Below are 22,826 nucleotides of genomic sequence, written 5' to 3' on the forward strand. Positions count from 1 at the left end.
TACTGAAACCTGGCTAAACCAGAGGTAGAATACCCTCTCGTTTCCTCTCTACAAACTTAACTAGCAGCCTTACTCAACTCATTAGAAATTACATTCCTCCCTCTTTTTATACAACCGTCTGACTTGCATCCAGCCTTGTAGACAGACATAGAAACAAACATACAGGCAGACAGACAGAATGACAGACAGAAAAACAGACAGATGTACAGACAGAATGACAGACAAACAGACCGACAGAATAACAGAATGGCAGACAGACAGAATGACCGACAGACAGACATTAGAAGGGCAGCTGCCATGTAATTCTTCTTTAATCTGAACATTGAAGCCACTCCTCGTGGTCCTCTTTTCCTCCTTTTTTCACGCTCCTTTTATCTCTCTCTCTTTCATTCTTTCAACATCTTTGCTATGTTACTGAGGGGTACTGTTAGGCTGTGTCCACTCTACATCAGATAGGATTACACCCATGTCTCTACATATCATTACTCAATAACACATATCAGACTTTAAAGCTAAATATAAATATATATAAAAATTGTAATGTCGTTTTTGCAACAGATCAAATATAGGTCTCTGTCTGGCCCTAAATTTTTAAATATAACTGCCCCCATTTTTAAGAGTAACTGCGCCCAATCCCATACTTTATGGACTAAGCCTTGAGCTTCAGAATAAAAATGTATTTACATTTTTGTCTGCCTTGAAGGATAACTATGAACAGTATTACCGAAACCCTGATTATAATCTTGAATCTGTGACCCACTCATGAACTGTAGCGATGCCAGGAAGGAATGGAAGAAAGGAAGCCATTTTTGCGATAGGGCAAAAATAGAAATGGCTGTAGCGTGTGCAGTGCATTAAAAGGAATGGATGGAGATTGAAGAAAGGAGAGGTAAAGGAAGATGAGGGAGGGGAGAGTGCTGCAGTAGAAAGGGAAAGAGAGATTCAAGGAGAAGATGACATTTTTCACACTGTGTAATTCGTCAAGGCAACCACCACCAAAATGTGTGTTAATCTCTATACAGTTGAACATACCTGACCATTATATTAGATAATACAGAATATTAATATTAGTACTGTTATATTATATTTAATATACAGTATTATACAGTATGTGAAATCCTTTGTTAGTTTCAATGACCTGATGCTTATAGAACACTGAGAGAAAGAGAGCGAGAGGGAGATGGAGAGAGGGAGACAAAGAGAGAGACAGAGACAGTACTGAGAGAGACAGAGAGAAAGAGAGGCAGCGATACAGAGCGGAAAGCTGAGTCAGATGATGGTTATATAACGAGATACAACATTTTGGGAGAGGGAGTGGGTGAGGACGAGGGCAGGGGAGAGTGTGTGTGTGTGTGTGTGTGTGTGTGTGTGTGTGTGTGTGTGTGTGTGTGTGTGTGTGTGTGTGTGTGTGTGTGTGTGTGTGTGTGTGTGTGTGTGTGTGTGTGTGTGTGTGTGTGTGTGTGTGCACGTGTGTGTGTGTGTGGTTGTCTCCAGTAGCTGGCCTGGCCAGATGGGGATGAAGCTATTCCTCATGCCACATCCACCCTCTCTCTATCTACCATGTCCCATCATCATACCTATCCCAACCACTCCTGCTCTGCATTATTGCCTTGATGTTGTTCTATGAGAGAGAGGCTGTGTATCCATGTAACCTGAGTGGAAGTCTGGGTATTTGCCAGTTAAGGGATTGTGCCTCTCTCTGTTGGTACTGGACATGTGCATGCATTGACATACAGTAGACACATGCTGATGGTAGGGAGGCGATAATTAGCTCCAGCATCCCCATAACTCTCCCAGCATGGAGTATGGAGGTGGTGTACAGTCTTATAGCTCACCCTCATTAAAACAACATGCATCCATACACTACAGTACTGTTTCTCTCTCTCTCTCTCTCTCTCTCTCTCTCTCTCTCTCTCTCTCTCTCTCTCTCTCTCTCTCGCTCTCTCGCTCTCTCGCTCTCTCTCTCTCTCTCTCTCTCTCTTACTCTCTCTCTTTCCCCCTCTCTACTGTATGCTTCTGACTCCCAAGCAGTTTATTGTCAGCAGCAACGAACAAGTAGCTTGAACAAACTGAGTAGAGACAGTGGCAGTAACTCCTATTTGTTTGGCTCTTCTGTGCTGCACAAAACGCATACTGTATTACTAATTCAGGCTAAAGGGGTGAAACAGTTTTTTAACATTAAAGTGCACTTTCTCTTTGCCTTTTATTCTTTAAGTGGTCATAGCCGTACAGGTTTTATATTTTAAGTGAGGTGAGGTCAAATCAAATCAAATCAAATTTATTAGTCACATACACATGGTTAGCAGATGTTAATGCGAGTGTAGCGAAATGCTTGTGCTTCTAGTTCCGACAATGCAGTAATAACAACAAGTAATCTAACCTAACAATTCCGCAACTACTACCTTATACACGCAAGTGTAAAGGGATAAAGAATATGTACATAAAGATATATGAATGAGTGATGGTACAGACGGCATAGGCAAGGTGCAGTAGATGGTATAGAGTACGGTATATACCTATGAGATGAGTACTGTAGGGTATGTAAACATAAAGTGGCATAGTTTAAAGTGGCTAGTGGTCCATGTATTACATAAGATGGCAAGATGCAGTAGATGATATAGAGTACAGTATATACATATACATAAGAGATGTGTAATGTAGGGTATGTAAACATTATATTAGGTGGCATTGTTTAAAGTGGCTGGTGGTACATTTTTACATAATTTCCATCAATTCCCATTTTTAAGGTGGCTGGAGCTGAGTCAGTTTGTTGGCAGCGGCCGCTAAATGTTAGTGGTGGCTGTTTAACAGTCTGATGGCCTTGAGATAGAAGCTGTTTTTCAGTCTCTCGGTCCCTGCTTGGATGCACCTGTACTGACCTCGCCTTCTGGATGATAGCGGGGTGAACAGGTAGTGGCTTGGGTGGTTGTTGTCCTTGATGATCTTTATGGCCTTCCTGTGACATCGGGTGGTGTAGGTGTCCTGGAGGGCAGGTAGTTTGCCCCGGGTGATGCGTTCTGCCGACCTCACTACCCTCTGGAGAGCCTTACGGTTGTGTGCGGAGCAGTTGCCGTACCAGGCGGTGATACAGCCCGACAGGATGCTCTCGATTGTGCATCTGTAGAAGTTTGTGAGTGCTTTTGGTGACAAGCCGAATTTCTTCAGCCTCCTGAGGTTGAAGAGGCGCTGCTGCGCCTTCTTCACAACGCTGTCTGTGTGGGTGGACCAATTCAGTTTGTCCGTGATGTGTACACCGAGGAACTTAAAACTTTCCACCTTCTCCACTACTGACCCGTCGATGTGGATAGGGGGGAGCTCCCTCTGCTGTTTCCTGAAGTCCACAATCATCTCCTTTGTTTTGTTGACGTTGAGTGTGAGGTTATTTTCCTGACACCACACTCCGAGGGCCCTCACCTCCTCCCTGTAGGCCGTCTCGTCGTTGTTGGTAATCAAGCCTACCACTGTAGTGTCGTCCGCAAACTTGATGATTGAGTTGGAGGCGTGCATGGCCACGCAGTCGTGGGTGAACAGGGAGTACAGGAGAGGGCTCAGAACGCACCCTTGTGGGGCCCCAGTGTTGAGGATCAGCGGGGTGGAGATGTTGTTACCTACCCTCACCACCTGGGGGCGGCCCGTCAGGAAGTCCAGGACCCAGTTGCACAGGGCGGGGTCGAGGCCCAGGGTCTCGAGCTTGATGACGAGTTTGGAGGGTACTATGGTGTTAAATGCTGAGCTGTAGTCGATGAACAGCATTCTCACATAGGTATTCCTCTTGTCCAGATGGGTTAGGGCAGTGTGCAGTGTGGTTGCGATTGCGTCGTCTGTGGACCTATTGGGTCGGTAAGCAAATTGGAGTGGGTCTAGGGTGTCCGGTAGGGTGGAGGTGATATGGTCCTTGACTAGTCTCTCAAAGCACTTCATGATGACGGAAGTGAGTGCTACGGGGCGGTAGTCGTTTAGCTCAGTTACCTTAGCTTTCTTGGGAACAGGAACAATGGTGGCCCTCTTGAAGCATGTGGGAACAGCAGACTGGGCTAAGGATTGATTGAATATGTCCGTAAACACACCAGCCAGCTGGTCTGCGCATGCTCTGAGGACGCGGCTGGGAATGCCGTCTGGGCCTGCAGCCTTGCAAGGGTTAACACGTTTAAATGTTTTACTCACCTCGGCTGCAGTGAAGGAGAGCCCGCAGGTTTTGGTAGTGGGCCGTGTCAGTGGCACTGTATTATCCTCAAAGCGGGCAAAAAAGGTATTTAGCCTGTCTGGGAGCAAGACATCCTGATCCGCGACGGGGCTGCTTTTCTTTTTGTAATCCGTGATAGACTGTAGACCCTGCCACATACCCCTTGTGTCTGAGCTGTTGAATTGCGATTCAATTTTGTCTCTGTACTGGGACTTAGCCTGTTTGATAGCCTTGCGGAGAGAATAGCTACACTGTGTGTATTCGGTCATGTTTCCGGTCACCTTGCCCTGGTTAAAAGCAGTGGTTCGCGCTTTCAGTTTCACGCGAATGCTGCCGTTAATCCACGGTTTCTGGTTTGGGAATGTTTTAATCGTTGCTCTGGGTACGACATCGTCAATGCACTTCCTAATGAACTCGCTCACCGAATCTGCATATTCATCATTGTTGTTGTTGTGTAGGTGTAGGAGTCATTACGCTGTTAGACAAGGTTAAACAAGGACACTTAGCCTTTTCATGTCGACTGCGAAGCCGGAGACTTCTTACTTCTAATCTCTGTGTCCGTGAGAAAGTGGGCCCACAGTCGAGGTTTTATGATTACTCGATCAGCTGATATGTGTTTCAGTGACCTATTTTTCCCCGCTTGTTTGCCATACCTCGGAGTGCATCCAAATCTGATATACTGGAGATTCTAGAACAATGACCTTACTTCACAACTGTATAATTTCTGTTACATTCCAGTTATGGACCACTGATTCACAAACCACACTGCAATCAACACCCACAGTCTTCCACTAAGATCTGAGCTGAGAGAGCCACCCATCAAGTATACTAGTCATGGTGTTCATGCAATGGCACTGAACATGATGACACAATTCTGATGCTAACAGCCATCACTCATCAGAATGACACGTTTCTGACTGAAGCAACAAATCACGGGACACTCTGCCTGGGTAGTTGTGCTCCTCATAAGGACATCACGAGCGTGTGGCCTCAGAGTACCTCAGCATCAAGCTGTGCCTCAGAGAGCCCGGAGAGTCATCATGGGACGACAGACAGCTGCAGACAGTCAAAGTTCAATCCAACCAGCGGCGGATTAGGGAGACACCTTGGTGGCAAAGGTCCCCCTGGGAATTAATAAACAAGACTTAGAGTCCTTATTGGACGAGGACATCTTTCATTCTCAGTTAGAGTAACACCTTCTGACCTGAGTGACAGATGAAGAGAGCGGAAGAGAGAGAGAGAGAGAGAGAGAGAGAGAGAGAGAGCAAGAGAGCGAGGGAGAAGGAGATGGGGTGCTGTAAAATCAAAGATTTACTCGTCTTGTCATCTGTTAGGGTTTCTGTTGTATTTTGTGTGTTTACCGTCATAACACTGAGAGACAATAGACGATTATCAAGCTCCTCCAACAACAGCCTACTACCTTCTGCCTAACCAGAGTCCTCTCTGGAAGTCTGGGAACGTCTGGGGGAGACAGAGAGAGAGGATAGAGGTAGGGAGAGGGAGAGAGAGAGAAAGAGAGAGACATAGAAGCGGGAAGCATACACAGTCCAGCAGCTCTGTAAGAACATATAGCCATGAGGACTGTGAGTCTGGAGAGGAGAGATAGAGAGAGATGTCAAAGATCACCTTTGAGCTGCTGAGTCGTTAGCTCAGTTCTCAGCTTATACTATGCTGATACTGTAAACTCCCTAGGAGTAGATATAGAAGGAGCACAGGACAATAGATTCACCATATTTTTTATGTTTCCCAGAAGAATTAGAGAAAGAGGAAAAGAAAGAAGGGGACAAGAAACCGAGAGCAGGAGTGGAGAAGAGTAAACGCACCAGAGCCCAGATGAGAAAGAGAGACAGATAGACGGAGAGAAACAGATAGAGAGAAACCAAGAGAGAGAGAGAGAGAGCAGATCATCTCCAAAGAGGGGAAATGAAATGGGGTTTTTTCGAGGCAGGCATCACTTCAGAAGAGCAGATGAGTTGAACACTCAGTCAACGTTAACAGTTTAGATTCCTTCAGTAGAAGATAGCACACCACGACCTCCAGAGTACCTGCTAACTTCAGTAGAAATGTAGCGAGTGTCTGACTTTTCCACTTCACTCATCCACTTCTGCTCAAGAGAAGAACTGGGGATAAAGCCTGATGCTCAAGTGCAATGTTGAGAAGGAAAAATACGTTTAAATTCAAAGTGCCCCTCTTTCCCGTATTTTAGGCGTGACTAAAGTGTAGAGGGTATGGAGATTGGCCAAGCCAGACTGAGGCTTCGTCTCAAATTAAACCCTATCCCCTACATAGTGCACTACTTTTGACCAGAACGCTTTGGGCCCTGATCAAAAGTAGTGCACTAAATAGGGAGTAGGTTGGCATAGGGGATACAGATTGCTGGCGCTCTTGTGACGCAGTGAGCTGTGTATAATCCTTAATTAGAAAGTAAATTCCAGGGACAGGAAATCAGGAAATCCTCTAGTTCTTCTCTCAACACCTGGCTACAGCAGTTCAAGCAGCAGGAGAGGACTCAGCTGCATCTCTGGCTGCCTCCCAAATAGCACCATATTTCCTTTATAGTGCACTACTTTTGACCAGGGCCCATGGGTCATAGAGTGCCATTTGGGACGCACACTCTCTCTCAAAGCCCCTTTTTACACTTCACTTTTCGGTAGTACGACTTAGTGCATAATGGTGAGAGGTAATGGTATGTATGTTGCTGTATGCTATGGTACATTATAATATGTTACAACATGGAATGTGTGTGTTATGATATACTGTTATGATATACTATACACAGTATGTGTGGCCTGACCACTACCATCCTCTATCCTCTCCCCCTGCCACAGCATAAAGAACGTCACACCCAAGGTGGGCGCAGAGGAAACCCATGACGCCATCCGGCGGGCGTTCGATGTGTGGCAGAACGTGACGCCGCTGCGTTTCGAAGCCGTCCCCTACAGCGACCTGGAGCGTACCAAGAAGGACGTGGACATCACCATCATCTTTGCCTCGGGTTTCCACGGCGACAGTTCGCCCTTTGACGGAGAGGGGGGCTTCCTGGCCCACGCCTACTTCCCGGGCCCCGGAATCGGAGGGGACACACACTTTGACTCAGACGAACCCTGGACCCTGGGCAACCCCAACCACGACGGTAAGATGGGTAATGATAACCTTTAACATTAATATGGAAACAGACATTGATGCTTACATAACAATGATGTAGTCAACTAATATATGATTATGACATCACACTCCTCTGGACTAGTTGAGTGTTTGAAAGCTATCAAACATTATCAACTGTCACAGTATTTTTGAGTTGATATGTAAGTTGGGTTTACAATTTATGCCTGTACTCAGTGTGTTGTGTTCCTCTGGTCTGGGCTTGGATGTGCCTCTCTCTGTATAAACCCAACCTGAGCAGGCAAGGAGGGGAAGTTATGGTGAGCCACAGGGTCCGCCGGCAGGCCGGTCGATGCGCTCCGTTTAAGCTCACTATCTGACCTGTGACCTCCTGCATGCAGTCTGCAGCACTGTCTGAGTACATCCCATCTAGGATAAAACAACCAGGGTCATCATCGACCGAGAGAGAGGGGAAGAGGGAGAGGGAGAGAGAGAGGAAGAGGTAGAGAGAGTGATGGGGGTGAGAGATGAGAAAGATAGGGAAAGGAGGGAGGGACAGAGAGAGATAATGGGTGAGGGGTAGGGAAAGAGAGACAAAGATGGAAAAATATGGAGATATGAGCGAGAAAAAGTACAGAAGGACATGACAGAGGCGTGGGAGAGATGAGAGGGAGTTAGAGTGTCTGACTGTGAAGGGAAAGAGAAGATGAGAGAGAGGGATGAGAGAGAGTGGGATACCCAAAAGGAGGAAAAAGCAGCTGGAGAGGTAGACGAGGAGAAGAGGAGGATGAGAGGAGAGATGTAAGGTCAGGGAGAGGAGAAGAGTTCAGACAAGAGGTACTGGAGAGTTCCAGATTGTGAAGTAGGAAGTAAAGCGGATAGCTGATGGTTTAGGGTTAATGCAGCATATCCAGTGGAGGGGCGGGAGAGGGGAGAAATAGTCTGGGTATAGATGTAAGCTATTAAAGGACACATCTGAAGTGAGTCCTATGGGACATGCGCACGGACACACACACACACACACACACACACACACACACACACACACACACACACACACACACACACACACACACACACACACACACACACACATGCTAATGAGATGGAGAAGCAGCTGTCAGAGAAGCTAGTGATTCAGTGCCCCTCTCTCTCCTCGATGTAATATTGATGCGGCTTCTTTTTTCCAACACTGCCCACACATCAATGAAAACATTCAATTAAATGATATATTCACGAGCAGTAACGCATCCCACTGAATATAAACATGTGTTGCTTAAAGTAATCATGAAGACAGTCTAAGGTCTGGGTATCTTTATCAATACAATATCCTCTGTGTGTGTTATTTCAGTGTGTGTGCGTGTGTGCGTGCGTGTGTGTGCGTGCGCGCAGGTGTGTGGGTGCGCGTGGGTGTGTGTATGCATGTTGAAGGGAATGGCATGGAGTATCTACTGTGTCGAACGTTGTTACTTAGAGCTATGACACTTACCTAATAATAATAATAATATGAAGCTTTCTCCATAGCATTACTTAACCATAGGACCACTGTAGATTGGCATGAACAGAGTAATTCAGAACATGATCTTCAATTGACACTCAAATACAGTCGTTATTCACTGAGCTATGAGCTAGTTAGTGCTTTATAAAAGAAAAGATAACATACTGTATGTTGCCCTGATTTATTGATTCTATTCTAAATTATTTGACAACTCCATGACACACTTACAAATGTTTGTGTTTTAATCATGGTAATATGTACAGTAGGTATTAACTTGGAATTAGAACGCTGTTATAGTTAAACTACTTGTAGTGCTGTGGGGAAGAAGGGTTGCCCTAAATTCACTGTTGGCATTTCCAGTCTGATTCAGCCTGAGATATTCGAGGGTTTGAGACAGAGAGAGGGATAGAGAGAGGGTTAGATAGTGACAGAGAGAGAGAGAAAGAGAAAGAGAGAGAGAGAGAGAGAGAGAGAGAGAGAGAGAGAGAGAGACTAGTCTGTGGCTACCTAAATGCCAGAACTGGACAATAATCTGACACCGTCAGCACACAGGGGGACAAACACCTACCTGGAGACAACTACGACAACATAACCAACAAAAACGGGTCAATACTCCTGCAGCTCTGTCTTACTCCTGCCTACCATTGACTATGTATGTACACCTAGGTACACCTAGGTAGGTACACCTATAGCTCATCTCTTGGCAGTAGTACTGTAGACTACTTTATCACTGACCTCAACCCAGAGTCTCTCGGAGCATTCACAGTCAGCCCACTGACACCCCTATCAGATCACAGCAAAATCATAGTCTACTTGAAGAGAGCAATACTCAATCATGAGGCATCAAAGCCAAAATAACTTAATAATATTAGGAAATGCTATAGATGAAGGAAAGTAGTGTGGAAACCTACCAAAAAACTATTAGGCAACAACTAATTAAATCAGCTATATGTAATTGAAGAATCCATAGAATCTAACCACTTCTGGGAAAATTGGAACACACTAAACAAACAACAACACAAAGAGTTATCTATCCAAAACAGAGATGTATGGATAAACCACTTCTCCAATCTTTTGGCCCTATAACAAAGAACAAACAGCAAAAACGTAAACATGATCAAATACAAATCTTAGAATCAACTATTGAAGACTATTCCAATTACATTGAATGAACTATAGGACAAAATACAAACCCTCCAACCCAAAAGGCCTGTGTGAACTACAGTGCAATATACAAACCCTCCAACCCAAAAGGCCTGTGGTGCTGATGGTATCCTAAATGAAATGATAAAATATACAGACCACAAATTCCAATTGGCTATACTCAAACTCTTTAACATCATCCTCAGCTCTGGCATCTTCCACAATATTTGGAACCACCCCAATCCACAAAAATGGAGACAAATTTGACCCCAATAACTACCGTAAGATATATGTCAACAGCAACCTTGAAAATCCTCTGCATTATCATTAACAGCAGACTCTTAATTTCCTCAGTGAAAACAATGCATAATTGGCTTTTTACCAAATTACTGTACGACAGACCACATATTCACCCTGCACACCCTAATTGACAAACAAACAAACCAAAACAAAGGCAAAATCTTCACATGCCTTGTTGATTAAAATAATTAACATGAGGGTCTGCTATACAAATTGATGGAAAGCGGTGTTGGGGGAAAAACATACAACATTATAAAATCCATGAACACACACAGTAAGTGTGCGGTTAAAATTGGCAAAAAACACACACATTTCTTTCCACAGGTCCGTGAGGTGACACAGGGATGCAGCTTGAGCCCCACCATTAGAACCTAAGAACAGATATATCAATGAATTGGAGAGGGCACTAGAACTTTCTGCAGAACCCCTGGCCTCACCCTACTAGAAGCTGAAGTCAAATGTCTACTGTTTGCTGATGATCTAGATCTTCTGTACAGATTCTGTCAGACCTGGGCCCTGACAGTACATCTCAGTAAGACAAAAATAATGGTGTTCCAAAACAGGTCCAGTTGCCTGGACCACGAATTCAGATTCCTCCTAGACACTGTTGCACTAGAGCACACAAAAACCTTAACATACCTTTGCCTAAACATCATCGCCACAGGTAACTTCCACAAAGCTGTGAACGATCTGAGAGACAAGGCAAGAAGTGCCTTCTACGCCATCAAAGGAACATACATTTCGACATAGCAATTAGGATCTGGTGAAAAATACTTGAATCAGTTTTGAGGTCTGGGGTCCGCTCACTCACCAACCGAGTATTCACAAAATGGGACAAGTTGAAACTCTGCATGCAGAATTCTGCAAAAACATCCTCTGTGTACAATGTAAAACACCAAATAATGCATGCAGAGCAGAATTAGGTTGATATCCGCTAATTATCAAAATTCTACAACCACCTAAAAGGAAGCCATCAGCTACAGAGAGATGAACCTGGAGAAGAGTCCCTAAGCAAGCTGGTCCTGGGGCTCTGTTCACAAACACAAACAGAACCCACAGAGCCACAGGACAGCAACACAATTAGACCCAACCAAATCATGAGAAAACTAAAATATAATTACCTGACAAATTGGAAAGAATTAACAAGAAAACTGAGCAAACTAGAATGTTATTTGGCCCCAAACAGAGAGTCCACAGTGGCAAAATATCTGACCATTGTGACTGACCCAAAATTAAGGAAAGCTTTGACTATGTACAGACTGAGTGAACATAGCCTTGCTATTGAGAAAGGCCGCCGCAGGCAGAACAGGCTCTCAAGAGAAGACAGGCTATGTGCACACTGCCCACAAAATCAGGTGGATTTTTAACCTCCTACCAAATGTATAACCATATTAAAGACACATATATCCCTCAGATTACACAGACCCACAAAGAATTTAAAAACAAATCCAATTTTGATAAACTCCCATATCTATTGTGTGAAATACCACAGTGTGCCATCACAGCAGCAAGATTTGTGACCTGTTGCCACAAGAAAAACGGCAACCAGTGAAGAACAAACGCCATTGTAAATACAACCCATATTTATGTTTATTTATTTTCCCTTTTGTACTTTAACTATTCGCACATCGTTACAACACTGTATATAGCCATAATATGACATTTGAAACGTCTCTGTCTCTATAACCTTTGTGAATGTAATGTTCACTGTTCATTTTTGAGGGTTATTTCACTTTTGTTTATTATCTATTTAACCTGTTTTGGTAATGTAAACATCTGTTTCCCGTGCCAATAAAGCCCTGTGAATTGAATTGAACTGAGAACCGGGGGTGAATAACTCACTCACCCTGTAGCCTTTACATGCAGCAGGAGAGGTTACCAGGCTGTTGTTTCCTAGGGACCAGTTGTACTCTGTCATCTTATGACCTGTATCATACCCTCACACTAGTACATCATTCCTGTTTTCGCCTCCAAACACTCCATCAGCACATCACACATCCCTCTCTTTTCTTGTCCCTTCGCTACAACTATCGCTTCCTTCACACCATCGCTTCATCTCCCCGTCGCTCTACTCCACATGCTCTCTGTTCGTCTCCCCCACTCTAGCTTTCTCCCTACCTCGCCCTCTCTCTGTGTCATTCCCTCAGCTCTCCCTTTGTGTGTCTGTGTGTTTGTAGAGAACAGCTGTGGATGACGTCACAACTCTGCCTGTCACTTCTCTCCCCCTCTCTCTCTCTCTCTCTCTCTCTCTCTCTCTCTCTCTCTCTCTATATATATATATATATATATATTTTTTTTTTACATATATATATACAGTATATATGTATATATACAGTAATAATATATACATATATTTCTCTCTCATATTTCTGTACACGTGCTGACAGTCTAACCAACCCCTTAGTCTGCATGCACACATGCACGTACACACACTAGCAAGTTAGCAAACCAAATACACAGCTGGAGAGAGTTTTTTTGGCACATCTTAGCAGTTCACTTATTACTTATAAGACATATGGCTGGAAAACATTAGTAGTGAATTAGAAGTGTAACCCATCAATCATAAACAGTATATTTTATACATACTGTACCAGTTGACAGTACATTACAGTACAAGAACTACACCTTGTGTAGATCACAATGATTACATACAGAGCATACACCACTTATAATGGAGATCACAGCCCAACATTGTGGGTCATGTGATGTCAGGAACTAGGTCAAGTCGTTAATGAATAAAGCACTCTGTGACTGTCAGTGATGCAGAGAGCATAACGATGAATAGGTCACATTCAATAGGGCCCGGTAATATATTTTAGTCTCCGCTCTCTCTCTCTCTCTCTCTCTCTCTCTCTCTCTCTCTCTCTCTCTCTCTCTCTCTCTCTCTCTCTCTCTCTCTCTCTCTCTCTCTCTCTCTCTCTCTCTCTCTCTCTCTCTCTCTCTCTCTCTCTCTCTCTCTCTCTCTCTCTCTCTTCTCTCTCTCTCTCTCTCTCTCTTCTCTCTCTCTCTCTCTCTCTCTCTCTCACTATCTCCCTCTCTCTCTCACTATCTCTCCCTCACTATCTCTCCCTCTCTCTCTCTCTCGCTCTCTCCAACCCTCCTTCCCTCTCCCTCAAAACATTATCTATCTCCAGTGTCTTCAGCTCCCTGAGGTGCAGGAGGACAGACAGACAGAGAGAGGGAACAGTAACACCTGCCAGCGTCGTGCTAGCACAGGCGGTGGTGGGAGAGAGGAGAGAGCCAGAGAGGGGGTGATGTTCAGCTGCTGTAGCCAGAGTGAGGGTGGGAGGCCTGGGGGCTAGAACAGAGAGATCCATCCCCTCTTGTCCTGGAGCTCTGGAGCTACCAAGGCTGTTGCTGTGCTACACACACCCTAGGCAGTGTGGAGAGTTAGAGGACAGGGGAGGGAGGGGTTGCGATGGGAAACAGGGGAGTATTTTGGTCAGGGATGGATTATAGTTGAGCACCCTTTGGTTTGCTGAAATGTTTGTTATAACAAGGACCACATGTTAGGTGTTCAACCTCGTAGGTACTTAGAAAAACGTTGAAGTCGTGAAGTAACATTTGAAGTAACATTCACATCAAATGTAGTTGATCTGGTTGGTTGATCTCTAGCAGGGCTTGTACTCCTAGTTCCAAATGCACTTGCAATGTTGGTGTGTTGTATCTCGTATAGTGCGGAGAGCCTTAGCTCAGACATACTTAAAGAAAAAGTGAAATCTAAAAGCCAAGATTCCTTGACTATCTGGTACAGACCTGGCTACATGGCATGCTGTGTGATTATTTGTGGCCTTCTACAGGCCAAATCACCCTGTGAGCAGTCAGTCATATGAACTCCTAATCTTTGATGTTCAGTCGACTGGCAAAAGACTGGCACGATAACAGTCAAACTAGATAAAATGCCAAACTGGTATTTCCCATACTGATATCCCCATAGTGACTTATAAGGAGTGGTATGCTTTACAACCAGCGTTCATGTGGCGATAGCATCGACTAGCCTAACGCAGTGGAAACTATTTCAACTTAACATACATATTAGCTGATGTGCCTAACAGGAAATGAAGGTTCCACGGTGACAGTTCTTCACTCTGAACCTACGATGAATGTAGGGGTTAGCTAAACAATGCACTGGGAGATAGAATGTCAAGACCCATTCTACGTGGGTCACATCCTGCTGGGTTGGAGATCATATGGAATAACAGGAATAGGGTGGGGTTGCCCCTAGACCTTGGGTCAGTTCAGCATTTCCCCCACTAATGGTTAAGGCTAGGATTGGGGGAGGGGAAGCTGATCCTAGATCTGTAGTAACATGTTAGAGGATGGGCCATAGAGGGACGTGGGAGTTGATAGCCATTGACTCGTCGGTTTATTGATTGGTTGTCACACTGCAACATAACATGAGGCTTAAAACATTTCCATTGTTTGAATGAACTGCTAATTGTCTATTCCCAATCTGTTTTCCCTGTCGTTGAACTGATTCCTTATTCAGATGCCGGTAGCTAAAATACAGTCATTGTGTCTCATGAAAGACTCACAGGGATAACCTACTGTAGAACATGGTTCAACCCCGGTTCAGGCTTTGGTGTTGTGGATGTTGTAGATGTGGCAGTGAAGGAGGCTGTGTTGTGAAGGAGCATATGGTGTCCTTGTGGGTCTATTTTTAGGCCTGGATTCTCAGCACGCGGCCAGTGACGGGATGTGGAGCTTTGATAAGACGGAGCAGCCTTCAAACTGCAGCAGCAGAAAACAGTCATTTATACCCTGATGCTGCTCGGGCTGCCAGGGAACTGGGACTGATCTCTATCTCTTTACTGTGTGTGTGTGTGTGTGCGTGCGTGCGTGCGTGCGTGCGTGCGTGCGTGCGTGCGTGCGCAAACAGTTTGCTTCTACAAACACCCAGTGTGGTGACATTTGGAGAAGAGGTATTGATATTGATGACTGTCAGTGGTATACCTTGCTGGAGGCCAGCAGCAGGGACGGTTACTGTGAAGAGCTGAACACACAGAGAGGAACTGAGGAGGCTAGGGTACTGTACTGAGGGAACTGAGGAGGCTAGGGTACTGTACTGAGGGAACTGAGGAGGCTAGGGTACTGTACTGTACTGAGGGAACTGAGGAGGCTAGGGTACTGTACTGTACTGAGGGAACTGAGGAGGCTAGGGTACTGTACTGTACTGAGGGAACTGAGGAGGCTAGGGTACTGTACTGTACTGAGGGAACTGAGGAGGGTACTGTACTGTACTGTACTGAGGGAACTGAGGAGGCTAGGGTACTGTACTGTACTGAGGGAACTGAGGAGGGTACTGTACTGTACTGAGGGAACTGAGGAGGCTAGGGTACTGTACTGTACTGAGGGAACTGCGGAGGCTAGGGTACTGTACTGTACTGAGGGAACTGAGGAGGCTAGGGTACTGTACTGTACTGAGGGAACTGAGGAGGCTAGGGTACTGTGCTGTACTGGGGGAACTGAGGAGGCTAGGGTACTGTACTGAGGGAACTGAGGAGGCTAGGGTACTGTGCTGTACTGGGGGAACTGAGGAGGCTAGGGTACTGTACTGAGAGAACTGAGGAGGCTAGGGTACTGTACTGAGGGAACTGAGGAGGCTAGGGTACTGTACTGAGGGAACTGAGGAGGCTAGGGTACTGTACTGTACTGAGGGAACTGAGGAGGCTATGGTACTGTACTGTGGGAACTGAGGAGGCTAGGGTACTGTACTGTGGGAACTGAGGAGGCTAGGGTACTGTACTGAGGGAACTGCGGAGGCTAGGGTACTGTACTGTACTGAGGGAACTGAGGAGGCTAGGGTACTGTACTGTACTGAGGGAACTGAGGAGGCTAGGGTACTGTACTGTACTAAGGGAACTGAGGAGGCTAGGGTACTGTGCTGTACTGAGGGAACTGAGGAGGCTAGGGTACTGTACTGTACTGAGGGAACTGAGGAGGCTAGGGTACTGTACTGAGGGAACTGAGGAGGCTAGGGTACTGTGCTGTACTGAGGGAACTGAGGAGAGTACTGTACTGTACTGAGGGAACTGAGGAGAGTACTGTACTGTACTGAGGGAACTGAGGAGGCTAGGGTACTGTACTGTACTGAGGGAACTGAGGAGGCTAGGGTACTGTGCTGTACTGAGGGAACTGAGGAGGCTAGGGTACTGTACTGTACTGAGGGAACTGAGGAGGCTATGGTACTGTACTGTGGGAACTGAGGAGGCTAGGGTACTGTACTGTGGGAACTGAGGAGGCTAGGGTACTGTACTGAGGGAACTGAGGAGGCTAGGGTACTGTACTGTACTGAGGGAACTGAGGAGGCTAGGGTACTGTACTGTACTGAGGGAACTGAGGAGGGTACTGTACTGTACTGTACTGAGGGAACTGAGGAGGCTAGGGTACTGTACTGTACTGAGGGAACTGAGGAGGGTACTGTACTGTACTGAGGGAACTGAGGAGGCTAGGGTACTGTACTGTACTGAGGGAACTGAGGAGGCTAGGGTACTGTACTGTACTGAGGGAACTGAGGAGGCTAGGGTACTGTACTGTACTGAGGGAACTGAGGAGGCTAGGGTACTGTGCTGTACTGGGGGAACTGAGGAGGCTAGGGTACTGTACTGTACTGAGGGAACTGAGGAGGCTAGGGTACTGTCCTGTACTGGTGGAACTGAGGAGGCTAGGGTACTGTACTGAGAGAACTGAGGAGGCTAGGGTACTGTACTGAGGGAACTGAGGAGGCTAGGGTACTGTACTGAGGGAACTGAGGAGGCTAGGGTACTGTACTGTACTGAGGGAACTGAGGAGGCTATGGTACTGTACTGTGGGAACTGAGGAGGCTAGGGTACTGTACTGTGGGAACTGAGGAGGCTAGGGTACTGTACTGAGGGAACTGCGGAGGCTAGGGTACTGTACTGTACTGAGGGAACTGAGGAGGCTAGGGTACTGTACTGTACTGAGGGAACTGAGGAGGCTAGGGTACTGTACTGTACTGAGGGAACTGAGGAGGCTAGGGTACTGTGCTGTACTGAGGGAACTGAGGAGGCTAGGGTACTGTACTGAGGGAACTGAGGAGGCTAGGGTACTGTACTGAGGGAACTGAGGAGGCTAGGGTACTGTGCTGTACTGAGGGAACTGAGGAGAGTACTGTACTGTACTGAGGGAACTGAGGAGAGTACTGTACTGTACTGTACTGAGGGAACTGAGGAGGCTAGGGTACTGTACTGTACTGAGGGAACTGAGGAGGCTAGGGTACTGTGCTGTACTGAGGGAACTGAGGAGGCTAGGGTACTGTACTGTACTGAGGGAACTGAGGAGGCTATGGTACTGTACTGTGGGAACTGAGGAGGCTAGGGTACTGTACTGTGGGAACTGAGGAGGCTAGGGTACTGTACTGAGGGAACTGCGGAGGCTAGGGTACTGTACTGTACTGAGGGAACTGAGGAGGCTAGGGTACTGTACTGTACTGAGGGAACTGAGGAGGCTAGGGTACTGTACTGTACTGAGGGAACTGAGGAGGCTAGGGTACTGTACTGTACTGAGGGAACTGAAGAGGCTAGGGTACTGTGCTGTACTGAGGGAACTGAGGAGGCTAGGGTACTGTACTGTACTGAGGGAACTGAGGAGGCTAGGGTACTGTACTGAGGGAACTGAGGAGGCTAGGGTACTGTGCTGTACAGAGGGAACTGAGGAGGCTAGGGTACTGTACTTAGGGAACTGAGGAGGCTAGGGTACTGTACTGTACTGAGGGAACTGAGGAGGCTAGGGTACTGTACTGTACTGAGGGAACTGAGGAGGCCAGGATACTGTACTGTACTGAGGGAACTGAGGAGGCTAGGGTACTGTACTGTACTGAGGGAACTGAGGAGGCTAGGGTACTGTGCTGTACTGAGGGAACTGAGGAGAGTACTGTACTGTACTGAGGGAACTGAGGAGAGTACTGTACTGTACTGAGGGAACTGAGGAGGCTAGGGTACTGTACTGTACTGAGGGAACTGAGGAGGCTAGGGTACTGTGCTGTACTGGGGGAACTGAGGAGGCTAGGGTACTGTACTGAGGGAACTGAGGAGGCTAGGGTACTGTACTGAGGGAACTGAGGAGGCTAGGGTACTGTACTGAGGGAACTGAGGAGGCTAGGGTACTGTACTGTACTGAGGGAACTGAGGAGGCTAGGGTACTGTACTGTACTGAGGGAACTGAGGAGGCTAGGGTACTGTACTGAGGGAACTGCGGAGGCTAGGGTACTGTACTGTACTGAGGGAACTGAGGAGGCTAGGGTACTGTGCTGTACTGAGGGAACTGAGGCGGCTAGGGTACTGTACTGAGGGAACTGAGGAGGCTAGGGTACTGTACTGAGGGAACTGAGGAGGCTAGGGTACTGTACTGAGGGAACTGAGGAGGCTAGGGTACTGTACTGTACTGAGGGAACTGAGGAGGCTAGGGTACTGTACTGAGGGAACTGCGGAAGCTAGGGTACTGTGCTGTACTGAGGGAACTGAGGAGGCTAGGGTACTGTGCTGTACTGAGGGAACTGAGGAGGCTAGGGTACTGTGATGTACTGAGGGAACTGAGGAGGCTAGGGTACTGTGCTGTACTGAGGGAACTGAGGAGGCTAGGGTACTGTACTGAGGGAACTGAGGAGGCTAGGGTACTGTGCTGTACTGAGGGAACTGAGGAGGCTAGGGTACTGTGCTGTACTGAGGGAACTGAGGAGGCTAGGGTACTGTACTGTACTGAGGGAACTGGGGAGAGTACTGTACTGTACTGAGGGAACTGAGGAGGCTAGGGTACTGTGCTGTACTGAGGGAACTGAGGAGGCTAGGGTACTGTGCTGTACTGAGGGAACTGAGGAGGCTAGGGTACTGTCCCGAGGGAACTGAGGAGGCTCGGGTACTGTACTGAGGGAACTGAGGAGGCTAGGGTACTGTGCTGTACTGAGGGAACTGAGGAGGCTAGGGTACTGTACTGTACTGAGGGAACTGAGGAGGCTAGGGTACTGTGCTGTACTGAGGGAACTGAGGAGGCTAGGGTACTGTGCTGTACTGAGGGAACTGAGGAGGCTAGGGTACTGTACTGAGGGAACTGAGGAGGCTAGGGTACTGTGCTGTACTGAGGGAACTGAGGAGAGTACTGTACTGTACTGAGGGAACTGAGGAGAGTACTGTACTGTACTGAGGGAACTGAGGAGGCTAGGGTACTGTACTGTACTGAGGGAACTGAGGAGGCTAGGGTACTGTGCTGTACTGAGGGAACTGAGGAGGCTAGGGTACTGTACTGTACTGAGGGAACTGAGGAGGCTATGGTACTGTACTGTGGGAACTGAGGAGGCTAGGGTACTGTACTGTGGGAACTGAGGAGGCTAGGGTACTGTACTGAGGGAACTGCGGAGGCTAGGGTACTGTACTGTACTGAGGGAACTGAGGAGGCTAGGGTACTGTACTGTACTGAGGGAACTGAGGAGGCTAGGGTACTGTACTGTACTGAGGGAACTGAGGAGGCTAGGGTACTGTACTGTACTGAGGGAACTGAGGAGGCTAGGGTACTGTGCTGTACTGAGGGAACTGAGGAGGCTAGGGTACTGTACTGTACTGAGGGAACTGAGGAGGCTAGGGTACTGTACTGAGGGAACTGAGGAGGCTAGGGTACTGTGCTGTACAGAGGGAACTGAGGAGGCTAGGGTACTGTACTTAGGGAACTGAGGAGGCTAGGGTACTGTACTGTACTGAGGGAACTGAGGAGGCTAGGGTACTGTACTGTACTGAGGGAACTGAGGAGGCCAGGATACTGTACTGTACTGAGGGAACTGAGGAGGCTAGGGTACTGTACTGTACTGAGGGAACTGAGGAGGCTAGGGTACTGTGCTGTACTGAGGGAACTGAGGAGAGTACTGTACTGTACTGAGGGAACTGAGGAGAGTACTGTACTGTACTGAGGGAACTGAGGAGGCTAGGGTACTGTACTGTACTGAGGGAACTGAGGAGGCTAGGGTACTGTGCTGTACTGGGGGAACTGAGGAGGCTAGGGTACTGTACTGAGGGAACTGAGGAGGCTAGGGTACTGTACTGAGGGAACTGAGGAGGCTAGGGTACTGTACTGAGGGAACTGAGGAGGCTAGGGTACTGTACTGTACTGAGGGAACTGAGGAGGCTAGGGTACTGTACTGTACTGAGGGAACTGAGGAGGCTAGGGTACTGTACTGAGGGAACTGCGGAGGCTAGGGTACTGTACTGTACTGAGGGAACTGAGGAGGCTAGGGTACTGTGCTGTACTGAGGGAACTGAGGCGGCTAGGGTACTGTACTGAGGGAACTGAGGAGGCTAGGGTACTGTACTGAGGGAACTGAGGAGGCTAGGGTACTGTACTGAGGGAACTGAGGAGGCTAGGGTACTGTACTGTACTGAGGGAACTGAGGAGGCTAGGGTACTGTACTGAGGGAACTGCGGAAGCTAGGGTACTGTGCTGTACTGAGGGAACTGAGGAGGCTAGGGTACTGTGCTGTACTGAGGGAACTGAGGAGGCTAGGGTACTGTGATGTACTGAGGGAACTGAGGAGGCTAGGGTACTGTGCTGTACTGAGGGAACTGAGGAGGCTAGGGTACTGTACTGAGGGAACTGAGGAGGCTAGGGTACTGTGCTGTACTGAGGGAACTGAGGAGGCTAGGGTACTGTGCTGTACTGAGGGAACTGAGGAGGCTAGGGTACTGTACTGTACTGAGGGAACTGGGGAGAGTACTGTACTGTACTGAGGGAACTGAGGAGGCTAGGGTACTGTGCTGTACTGAGGGAACTGAGGAGGCTAGGGTACTGTGCTGTACTGAGGGAACTGAGGAGGCTAGGGTACTGTCTGTACCGAGGGAACTGAGGAGGCTCGGGTACTGTACTGAGGGAACTGAGGAGGCTAGGGTACTGTGCTGTACTGAGGGAACTGAGGAGGCTAGGGTACTGTACTGTACTGAGGGAACTGAGGAGGCTAGGGTACTGTGCTGTACTGAGGGAACTGAGGAGGCTAGGGTACTGTGCTGTACTGAGGGAACTGAGGAGGCTAGGGTACTGTACTGTACTGAGGGAAAAGCAAACAAATACATGAACTAGCAGACAAAATAATTAGAAGAACTTGATTTTGAATGATTTTTCCAAATGTTTGTATAGCAATGAATCTATGCAGTGAGAAAGAACTTGATTTGTTTTATTAACACTGTGTGTGGCATAGAGAGAGAGAGAAAGAGAGAGAGAGAGGAGAGAGAGATAAGAGATAAGAGAGAGAGGTGAGAGAGATATATAAGAGAGAGAGAGACAGAGAGAAAGCTAGCACCATTCTCTACCCCACCAGGCTGCCTCTAGAAATAGACGCTCACCCACTGACACTAGCACTAGCTGCCATGTGGGTGGCATCAGCCTCTTCCGCCCTCACACACACACACACGCACGCACACACACACGCACGCACACACACACACACACACGCACGCACACACGCACACACAGACCTCATCTCACATGCCTCTTTCTGCCACAGCACTTCAGGCAGGGAGCCGGAAGTCAAACTCATAACCTCCCCATCAAGGCCATTAATTAAACAACCTCCATACACAGCCACTTCCCCTCTTTCCTTTCCTTTCTCCTCTTTCAGCTCTTTTGTAGAGGAGATAGATTCATTCAACACAATTGTGTTTTAACAGGAGATCACCGATAAGGTTTTGCGAAAGGGAATTGCGCTGAGAATCGCATTTTTCCGTTTTTTGTGTGATATACATTTTAAAGTGAATAATCGGAGTCTCAGCGTAATTCTGTAAGCATGGAATTTCCCCAAAGCAGAGAGCACAGGTATGCAGAATGGGGGCAGACAGAGTGAGAGAGAGTGTAAATCAGAGAGATAGAGAGATAATATTGTGGCGGGGTGCTGTAGTTTGGCTGCAGCCATAATGGCCAGTCTGTCTGTTCACACCCAAAAACCAGGCCAGGCGCAGCAAAAGAAACAGACCTTGAGCCCTGCTGGCAACAGCACAGGCAGGGGCACCAAGCTCCCAGACTACTCCTGGAATCTCAGCACTCAGCTACTCCTTCCCTCCCCTTTCTCCCTCCCTCGCCTTGCTCTCGTTCACTCTTTTCCTCTTCAGGTTTGCCTCTCCAGTTCGTATGCGCGACAAGTTATTGACAATGCAATGCTGTCAAAATATTGGGAATCACAGTTTTCCTTGTATTTCTTCAGCCTCTTTCTCATCTTTCTTCCGTTCCGTCTCTCTCCTCTCCCATTTCCTCTTCCTCCTCCCACTCACCTCCAGTCCTCTAGTACCACAACCAGTTGCTCGCACACACGCACGCCGGCGCACGCACTCACACCTCTCAGACGGCCGCTCTACTTTTTAGGGGCCTCGACCCAGGGAATTCTGGGTAGGAGGAAGACAATGGGAACATTTAGCTCCTCCAGGGACAAAGAAAGTGCTTATTCTCAGTGCTAAGACTCGGGCATAAACAACAACAGCAACAGCAAGCATGCAATAATAACACAGTTGTCAACACAAGTGTCAGGCCTTGAGTGGGGGAAGGCTGATGGGCGGCAGATCAGTCTTTCCTTGGGGAGCTCTGCTGGAGATGGGAGTGTTGTACTACATCGTT

The 22,826-nt window shown here is 47.4% G+C and overlaps 1 protein-coding gene across 4 annotated transcripts in view; it reads left to right on the forward strand.

The window, feature by feature from the left end:
- LOC139583714 (matrix metalloproteinase-16-like) overlaps nucleotides 1–22,826 on the forward strand; it is a 74,230-nt gene that overhangs the window by 19,925 nt on the left and 31,479 nt on the right. For 2 of the 4 annotated variants that reach the window (XM_071415087.1, XM_071415089.1), the window contains one exon: nucleotides 7,012–7,325. In XM_071415087.1, coding sequence (XP_071271188.1) covers nucleotides 7,012–7,325 — 314 coding nt within the window. The remainder of the gene's footprint in view (nucleotides 1–7,011; nucleotides 7,326–22,826) is intronic. The other 2 variants (XM_071415088.1, XM_071415090.1) reach the window with 1 other exon arrangement.

This window comes from Salvelinus alpinus, chromosome 8 (genome assembly GCF_045679555.1).
Source record: "Salvelinus alpinus chromosome 8, SLU_Salpinus.1, whole genome shotgun sequence".
Classification (NCBI taxonomy): domain Eukaryota; kingdom Metazoa; phylum Chordata; class Actinopteri; order Salmoniformes; family Salmonidae; genus Salvelinus; species Salvelinus alpinus.